This window comes from Gossypium hirsutum, chromosome A07 (genome assembly GCF_007990345.1).
Source record: "Gossypium hirsutum isolate 1008001.06 chromosome A07, Gossypium_hirsutum_v2.1, whole genome shotgun sequence".
NCBI classification, from domain to species: Eukaryota; Viridiplantae; Streptophyta; class Magnoliopsida; order Malvales; family Malvaceae; genus Gossypium; species Gossypium hirsutum.
This window is the reverse complement of record NC_053430.1, coordinates 21,115,839-21,126,132: the sequence shown is the minus strand read 5'-3', so window position 1 is coordinate 21,126,132 and position 10,294 is coordinate 21,115,839. Positions and strand designations below refer to the sequence as shown.

The 10,294-nt window shown below is 28.5% G+C and overlaps 2 protein-coding genes across 3 annotated transcripts; both read left to right on the top strand.

The window, feature by feature from the left end:
- The first annotated feature begins 2,541 nt into the window (after nt 1-2,541).
- On the top strand, nt 2,542-5,026 carry LOC107953159 (NDR1/HIN1-like protein 10). 2 transcript variants are annotated; one of them, XM_016888396.2, is made up of 2 exons: nt 2,542-3,396; nt 4,791-5,026. In XM_016888396.2, exon 1 carries the CDS (start codon nt 2,683-2,685, stop codon nt 3,388-3,390), a length of 708 nt encoding a protein of 235 aa, XP_016743885.1. In that variant the 5' UTR covers nt 2,542-2,682; the 3' UTR covers nt 3,391-3,396; nt 4,791-5,026. The 2 variants fall into 2 exon arrangements, with proteins under 2 accessions (XP_016743885.1, XP_016743886.1); XM_016888397.2 differs by having other exon boundaries at nt 4,621-5,026.
- Nucleotides 5,027-8,786: 3,760 nt separating this feature from the next.
- On the top strand, nt 8,787-9,800 carry LOC107956511 (NDR1/HIN1-like protein 1). Its single transcript, XM_016892144.2, has one exon. The coding sequence runs from the start codon at nt 8,873-8,875 to the stop codon at nt 9,503-9,505; it is 633 nt and encodes a 210-aa protein (XP_016747633.1). The 5' UTR covers nt 8,787-8,872; the 3' UTR covers nt 9,506-9,800.
- The last annotated feature ends 494 nt before the right edge of the window (nt 9,801-10,294 follow it).

Sequence of the window (10,294 nt, the reverse complement as noted above, 5' to 3'; positions counted from 1 at the left end):
AAATTTTATTATATACCTAACATTAAATTTCAAATCCTTACATAATTATTATGTAATTGAAAAATTCAAAAACTAACATCAACTTTTGAATTTTGATTTAACAATAACTGGATATCTTCAAGTTCATTCGGTATACCCACATGACTCAAGTAATTGTTCCACCTGTTCAAATAACATGTTATTCCAAAAATACAATAATGAAAAAAAAATGGTAACTATATTATTAAATGAATCTTACCTTATTACGAGTGTGAATTGATAAGAAAAGATTACTCGGGGACGTAAACATGGTAAGCGATACTATGCTCATTACCGAAAGAGTATACAACCATTGATTTTGATTTTCTGTGCTTCAATTCCCCGACACATCTCTCGATACAATGTAGTTAGGATAGCTGTTCCCCAACTGAGTCGTCCGGCTTCTTTTAGGTCGATTTGTTGTAGAAGCCACTTTAAATGTCCCAGATTTTGAGATTTATCTAGCATTAGAAAACCCCAATCAACCTCAATATGAATGGTTGAGGGCACTATTGTCTTTTAACCGCACTAGAATAGTTGTCGAGATGTAAGAAATTATCTTCTATCCATTTCATATCTATCTGGTTACTAATAAACTTGTTCAACACCTTGCCTAATAGTTGGTGGCAATTTGCGCTCCAATCACCAATGCGCGCTACTTCGAAATGACTGACCTATCAACTAGTAGACCAAATTGTAATGTCACATCCTCAAAAGTAATTGTACACTCACCGTACGAAAGATAGAATGTGTATGTCTCAGGTTTCCATCTTTCTAGCAAAGCACTAATAAGTGTGGGCTCCAATTTAGTCCCGCCGAGCATACGAGACATGTGTATCAATAACACACGGTGCTCTTGCACTTAAATTGTGTATATATGTTTCAATAGTTCGATCTTCATCTTGATTAAACATAAAAAAAATAAAAAACTAATAATATTAACAAATTAAATAATGATATTAATTAAGGTAAAAATATAATAATATTTTTTTACCATTTATAATTGGACATCGGAAATGTGTTTGCGATCCAAACAAATTAGAGGCATTATCATTTTTAAAATATTTAAAACGATGAAAATTGAATAAAATTTGAGAAAAGAAGAATTTGAGAGAATAGATGAATAGAATTGAATGAAAAATTTTGAAAGTGTGGAGGGATATAAGAAAAAATTTTACCATTGAAAATTTATAGTCGTTGAGTAAAAAAACAAATGATTTACTAACCATTGTCGATCCAACAGTTAATATATATATTTATTTATTTATTTATTTTAAATAAATCAATTGCATGGTGCGCTTTTGCCTCGTGGTACTCGAGTCTCCCAAAAACGACCTATTTTCCTAAATTTGATAAAAATAACCTAAAACTCTTAATATTTTTTTAAAATTAGAATATTTTCCTAATTTTCCCTTAACATATAATATCGGTTTATTTATGTAATTAATGCAAAGTAACATTATTTAAAATAATAATTAATTAACATAATTAAGCCTAATAGTAATTAAGCGATAATTAAGATGCTTAGAAATTTATTCAGTAATAACTTTATTTTACACAAATAAAGTTAGGACAATTTTTTAAAAATAAAATTAACACAACTTCTATTTTAAAAGTAGTACATCAATTTTTAACTAATAATTATAAATTAAATTATAATTACTTTTAAATGTGTATTTCTCACAACTTCAATTTTTAATAAATTATTATTTTAAATGTATAATCATCACAATTTATATTTTATTTCAACTTTTTTATTTTTAAATGTGAATTTAGTAATATGTTAAAAAGTAAAAATATTTTTATCAGTTCAAAAGATTTTCCAAATTTATGCATTTATATATAATAATTTTTAATATCACATATTATGTGTTTTTACACATTTAATATTTAATTGGAATTTTTAAATATTTTATTTTTAATTACAGAAGTTAACGTAAAATAATGTTTATTGTTTGAATTATTGAAGATAATTAAAATATATTAATTTATCCATTCAAATATTATAATAAAAAATTTTAAATAATAAATAAAACAATTTTAACATATTCAACAAATGATTATTAAACTTAAAATTCTATTCAAACTTTTCAAACTAATAATTTTATTTTATTTAAATAAATAATTTTAAATTAAATATTATAAAGATTTTTAAATATAAAATTAATAATATAAAGAAAAATGATGGATATTTTTGTTAATTCAAATGTTTTTTCAAACTCGAACTTTTATCTACTAAATAAATAAATTATTTTGAAATGTATAGTTGTCGCAACTTTTATTTTATTTTAACTTTTCAAAACTAATAATTTAAAATTAAATATGATAATCATTTGTAAATATAAATTTAATAATATAATGAAAGAAAAAAGTTTAAATTTTGTTATTTAATTTTTTTTAAACTCATATTTTTATATAGATTATAAATTATATTATATATATTCTAGATAGATATGTATTTTTGGTACATAAAAATATGTATTATACTATAAATTTAATTCTTGAACATTAAATTTACAAATTTCTGTTAACTGGTGACAGCAAGGATTATTATTTGCCGCCCCAATATCTCTTCGATTCCGATTCCACTGTTTGCAAGCAAAGCAAAGAAAAGAAAAGCAAAAGCAAAAGCAAATTCCTTTTGGAAAGAAAAAAAACAAGAAAATGCAGGACTCTTCCAGACCGGTAACTGGTTACCCGGTTCATAACGTTAATGGCTGCGGTCCGCCACCCCCCGCCACCTCCACTACCGCCTACCCTTACGTTAACCCCAGCCCATACCCTTACTACCCAGCGCCCCCACCTCAAAACCCTCGCCCCACCTTCTTCCGCCGCCTCTTCGTCGCCTTCGCCGTACTCTTAATCATCTTCGGCACCATCCTTCTCATCTTCTGGCTCGTCCTCCGCCCTCACCTCCCCGATTTCTCCATCCAATCCATCTTCCTTTCCAACTTCAACGCTTCCAACCAGCACGTGAACGGCACGTGGAATGCCCAGTTCCAGGTCTCCAACCCCAACAAGAAGCTCTCCATCTACTACGGAGACATCGTTTCGTCGGTTTTCCACAAGGACGACTTCTTGACTGAGACGAGGATCGGACCGTTCGTGCAGGGCACGCGCGTGGTGAACTCGGTGGAGGCCAGTTATTCGGTGGTGAATTCTTTCGTGGAAGGAAAGGTTGTCGACGCGATGAATGGGGAGAGGAGCCGTGGTGAGATCAAGTTCAATATAAAGGTGGTCGCCGACGTTGCGTTTCGATACGGGGGGTGGAGAGGACGGCGTAGGATACTTAGGGTTTGGTGTGACGACGTGGCGCTTACTGGTTCCTCCGGAAAGATGACCGGCGGTTTCAAAAAATGCAGTGTTGATTGATTTACTGTGAGTATTCAGTTTAATTTCTTTCCTTATCATGTGCTAACTTAGGGAATTTCCAGGATTTAAAATGATAAAATAGTTTCAATGAGAACGTATTTTTAGTCTTTATGTATTAATCTATTGAATAATAGGTTGTTGGATGTGTAGTTTAATGGTTCCTGGTAAATTATTTTATTCACTTCCTATTCCTTTTTTATTCTCCTTTGAATTCAGTTTTGACTCTGAAGTTTCTTTGTTATGAAGCTAAAATTCATCTTTATTTCAACTTCAATGAAAATGATTGCAGCCGTGACATAATGTTGCCATGTAAGGTTTTTCAATGTATTCGGAATTGATTTAAGTTTTATGCTGCTAAAGCACAGTGATTTGATGTTTGAACCTTCAGCTATGGTTATGCTTTGAGAATGGCAAAATTTGATCCAAAATACAATCGAACTGGTTATTGTACTAACTAATTATAATGATACTGCTGGTATAATATTGCCATAAAAGACTGGATGGCTCTCTGCTGACTTTGTTCCGAACATGAAAGTAAATATTTGCTTTGGCAGTTGGCAGAAGTTTGTACTTCGTATAAGGGATAATGTTGGTGGTGGAAGGATGGCCAACTTGACCATACCCGTAAACCTGATGGATCTTTTTAAACAGTTTTATGCTGAGGTTTGGCTATGGAACTACTTTTTGGGGGGAAATTTTAGGATTAATGGGAAGGGAGAGGATTTCAATGTAAGTCCTTTTGTATACAGTGGAGAGCAGTGCACTATGTTAATTAGCTGTCACAGATTTATGTTGATTTGTTTAATCCTTGTTTTTGGCCTATTCGTGGAACTGGGTTCCATATTTACTAACTAGTAATTTTATTTTCTAATGTTCAAGTTTGCGAATGGTAGATTCAAAGCTCCTCTTTCTCTGTTTTGTTAATGGACTGGAAACTGAATTTTGGTACCTAGTTACTAATCTTTTACAGAGAAATAAATCTTCCCTTATAATTAATGTTAGAAACAGATTATATATCTGTGCTTTCCATTTTTCGATTTTAGTTGTGCTGTCTTACTCTGTTTTCACTGCTTGATAGTACTCCTTACCTTCTTTTGGGAGAGTCGAATCTTTTAGCTTTTTGCTTTCATGATCATATTCTTGTCCTCATCTTTGAGTAGGTGATATTCGTTTTTTCACTCTTTGGTCACTTGTGTTACATATGTTGACTCTAGTTTTTCTTGGTGACAGACATGGAATGTAAATCAAATTTCACTCGTAATTTGGTTCATGAAACTTGAGATGCGAGGGAGCGATGATGAATGTGCTGTCATCTTTATCTGCAATGGCATATGCCATTCTTTGTCATGCACCAAAATTCTTCCAGCTTTTGATTTTGGTTTGTATTTTGGATTTTTCAGGAGCAGATGACTAAGATGAATGACATTCATGGTTAAAAGGGAAAGAATAGAGAAGAAAAGAGGCAGGGAAAGAATGAAAAGGCTACAAATGGGAGGAATTGTTTGAGTAGTTTTGAGGGATGTTAATCTGCCCCCAACAATCTTTATTTATCTTTCATCCTGTGTTAAATATAAATGTAAATTTTATGGTTCTCTTTTAGGTGTTCTATTTATATATAATTATAATTATAGTTTCAGCCAAGAAGTTATATTTATTTGAGTCTAGAGTGAATAAATTACTAATTTGCGATTTATTAATAAATCTAGTGCTCAAAAATATAGAGATTTATTAAATTAATTCCTACAGCATGCAAGTTACCTTTTTAATTTATTTATCAAAATATATGTATTTTTTCAAGCATATTAATTCAATATATATCATGTCTGATGAAAGATAAATTAGAGATCATATTAATTTTCATTAAATTTTATTTTCAATTTGACTCATCATACATGCCGTATGTAGATCATATGATATATATAGTTAAATCTTTTTCTTTCACCACAACTACAATAATAATTTTTAAATTAAATGTTATTTTTTAAAAATTATGAATTTTGTTCATGGGTTTGTATTTTCAAGAATTTAGTTTTTCTATTTTTTACTTTTAAAATTTAAAGGTATCTGTTAATATAGGTAATAGGTTAATTTTTTTAATTAAATGACTACCAAATGAGTTCTTTTTTATTATTATTTTAAAATATCACAATAAATTTAACCAAAAAAATTAACAATATTCACAGTTGAACTTGAATCATAAAATTTAAAAAATAGAAGAATTAAATTTCTAGAAATATAAATACAATAATTAAATTTTTAATTTTTAAAAAGTATAGGGACTATATAAATTATCTGCACAATGACAATTATAAATGTAAGTTAAGACAATCTTTGATATTGGTAGTAAAGGTGGTAAATAAGTGGGCTCAAATCGTGTTGTCAGATTTAGATTATTTTGGACTTATGCATTTTTGGGTTTAAATCACTTCAGACTAGAATTTTCTTGAATAAAGTATTTTCGGTCTTGGATTTTTTTTTAAATTATTCTTTTTGATTTGAATTTTTTTGAGCTCAAATCATATTCAAATTAGTTCAAGCCGGGTTGGCTTAATGAATTTAAATAATTTTAATGTTTTATAAGTTATAAATATTTTTTTATTTTTTACATAATAACTAATTTTACTTTTAATATAAATTTATTGTTATAATTTGCATTATTATATTATATTATATTATATTACATTATATCAACTTTATAAAATATTGTATTATATAAACATTGTGATCATGAATATGATCTACAATTTATACCATACTAATTTAAGTGAATTTAGCTAAAAATTTTAATATATAATATAAATCAATATATATTATACATACATTAATATAATATAATTAATAGTTATACATATATATTTTATATTATTATATTATGTAATACTATATCATAGATTAGAATCTAATGTACAAGTAATTATTTAAATTGATAGAATATGTAAATATCGAATGTTAAATTTGTTATTATATCAATTAAAATTATGTACTATTGATGGAATGCACTAACGTCGTGACTAATTATCCTTATTTGCTCACTTTCAAAATTAATAAGGATTAAATTGCTCTGATTTTTTAAATGGACCAATTTACTTAATATCAAAATTGAAAGGGACTAGAGATGTATTTTTACCATTACATGTCATAATCTTTATAATATCAAAGCTTAATTATGCTTTAAATTTGATAATATAATATTTAATAAGTTAATTGATCAAGTTGCATGTTTAATGATTAATTACAATTGTAAAAATTCACATAACTTATTAATTAAGTAAAATATTATATATTTTTATAAGTACCATTATCTTTATAGTAGCTAATTAAATTTATATTGAAATTATTATTTTCAAACATTAACTTACACTTACATTATCTATTATATGTTTTAAATATTATTACATCAATTTAATTAATTAAATTGTATTATAAAATATTATAATATTTATATTTTAAATCATTCAATAGAATTTTTTTAAAAAGCGATTATATATTTATTTTCTAATTGATAATATGTTTTTTGTTTGTTATATTTATTTATATTTTGAATTTAAATTTAAAATTTCATATTAATGCAATGTAATTAATATTATATTATTATTTTTAAAAATTATTAAATTAATTTATCATGATTTGATTTGATAATATCATGCATAACACAATATGTGTCATTAAAAATAATATATTTAACCAACAAGTGTTGGGTGCAAACGATTGAATCTTGACTCAATAAGTACTGTTGTTATTACAACAATATGGAGAACATGGATTCAAGCACACTCAAGTGTCATGGGGCTAGATGTTTAGTTAGCAAATCGCGTAGCCTTAGGCGATTTTTTGAGTGAAAGATTGCAATTGAGTGAATGCAAATGAGAGAGAATACATCTATTTATAGTCGAGCTCCTCCAAAACATACTGTAGAGATTGAGTTACATCGAGGGTCAATATTTGCACCTATCTACAGGATGATAGTAGTAAGGGATTTAAAATTTATACATATTTATCATTTAGAATTTACATTAATTATCCTGATAACTCTAGTTGTATTGAAGTGTTTTGCTTGATTACCAAGGCTTCAAGTAAATGGCTTTTTCATGAGTTCCATAAATTAAAGTAATTCACGTGGGTCAAATTCTATATGACATTTTGTGCACAATGATAACGGGTTTTGATCTCCAATCCATAAACAAATACATTTTTCTTTCAATTTAAAAATTAAAGAAATATTAGGAGTAGAAATTAACCTTGTATAACAAAAACAAATCATAACTATTTGGTGCAATAGTGAACTATATATTATTGTGGAAGGGGAAATTAGCATTAACTTTAACAATCATTTTATTGATTTTGAGAAAAGAAAAAAACACTAGTAATATTGCTATATATATATATCTATATATTAATTGCCTCTATATACCTGTACACGTCAACTTTTGCATTGGATCCCAAAATAGGTTTGACTGACTCATTATTAATGATGGAATCTTTCTATATTTATTTTACTGATCCCCTCAAATTTTATATAATCAACCAAATAATAATTAATGATGGCATCTGGTTAATTAGGTCTGTATTTATTTTATTAATCTCCTTCAATTTTAAATAATTAACCATCAAAATTAAATCTTGTTTTTTTTTTCTCATTTAATCAACTATTAATACTTTAAATGGGTTAAAATTTTAAAATATAACATTTTTTATTTATAATATTTGAATTCAAGATTTTTTTTGCCTTTTTTAATAAAAATACAAAATATTGTTCAAAAAATTTAACATTTGAAGGGTGATTAAACAATTTCATATGCCAATTCACATCAATTCTATCCTTCCTTTTACTCCAAAGTACAACTCCCAAATCCCAATCATATACATTGAGCAATTATAAATGACACCAGGGTATTATTTTATATTAATTAAATATTAAATTATTTTTTATGTTAATATATTGAGATAAATATTAAATTTATATATAAATTTTGATTTTATATAATTTAAATTACAGTTCATATGTATACATGAATTTGTGATACACATTTAAAAAATATATATATACACATTTGTTTTTATATTAGCTTAATATAATTGTTTGTGTGTGCAATATATTAACATAATGTTGTTAGTGATATGTAAAAATAGAATCAAATCAAAATTTCACATATAATCTTAATCTATTCAAATTAAATATTATTTTAAATTTTTTAAAATAAAATTAAAAGTAAAATTAATTTTAAAATTTTTAAAAGATGTGATATTATTTTGTGCACCCATTATATATAGAATTATAAATTATGCTTCAAATTAATATTTCGCATACCAACAAATAAAGAATTTTAAATTGAATGCTTGATTCATTTTCACCTAATTAACGTTACTAGTTAATACACAACTGAGAACTCTTTATATGAGGCATCTTAGTTGTTATCCGTGTTGCTAAATCTCCCACTCCAAAAGCTTTCAATCTTTGCCATCTCCACCGCCACCAGAAATCATGACAGAAGAATACTGCCCCCACCACCAGGACGGACACCAACTAGTGAAGCGCATAGCGATAGCCATTGTCGGGTTATTGATAGTTTGCGCCATAGTAGTCCTCCTGGTATGGGCAATTCTCCACCCTTCCAAGCCCAGATTCCTCCTCCAAGACGTCACCATCTTTGCTTTCAACCTTAGTACTGCCCCACACTTGCTCACTTCCAACCTCCAAATCACTTTAGCTGCAAGGAACCCAAATAGCAGGATCGGCATTTTCTACCGCAAACTCGATATCTTCGCATCCTATCGTAACCAGCAGATAACTTTACCCACACTCCTACCCACAACCTACCAGGGCCATCGAGACTTCACCATTTGGTCCCCATTCTTGTACGGTAACGATGTGCCGGTGGCTCCATTTCTTCAGGCTGGGTTGAGCGCTGACATGAATGGTGGGTTGGTGATGCTCGACATCAAGGTTTTCGGCCATTTAAAATGGAAAGTTGGGTCCTGGATTTCGCGTCGCTATCAAATTAACGTCCACTGTCCTGCTTATATTTCGTTTAGTGATCGAATCAAGGGCTTCCAAGTTGGTTCTGCTATGAAGTATCAACTTCTCCAAACTTGCAGAGTTGATATTTCTCTTTAACAGATCCTTCTTTATTCCTTTTTTTTGTCAGGACTTGACCCAACCTACTAGGCCACATTATGGATATAATCCCAAATTGTTCTTTTCTGAACACTTACGAATCACTCAAGTTTTTGCCACCTTCTCTTTATATTTGAGAATGCAGGTTGAAATCTTGAAAGACCTAGTTTCGAATTATGCACCCACAACAAGCTTCAGCAAACCGAGTCAAGTCATGATACATTATTGTGAAATTCTAGAGTTGTATGCATGTCGTTGGAAACTGCAATGCAAAAGCTTCAGCAACTTTCTTCAATCCAGTGAATCATTACGACTGTTTTTGTTTTGTTTTTTTCTTTCATTGAAAATGGGGTTAGTTTAATGTGTAATAGCACAAATTTTGGATCCTGTTCCATGGTAGCAGGACATTGAGTCATTCGAGTCACGTTCTCTAGCCTTAAATTAAACAGTAAACATTAGGTAAATCAAGATAACGGGACTGTACAAAACTGACAATTACAACGACTTTCATTAAGATACAAAAATAAGGTTAAATTCTGCTATTCGACCCTATACTTTATATAAGTTGTGGATTTAATACTTGTACTTTAATATGGTTATTTTTAGTCCCTGTATTTTTAAAATTTGAAAATTTCAGTTCTAACCAAATCATAACTAATTAAATTATGTTATTTTTAATATTTGATGTGTCAAACATATTATCGCATGTGTAATGCTATATTTGTTTGTTATCTTTACATATTTCTTACAAAAAATCAAATAGATTTAATGACTGTTATTTGCATTAAG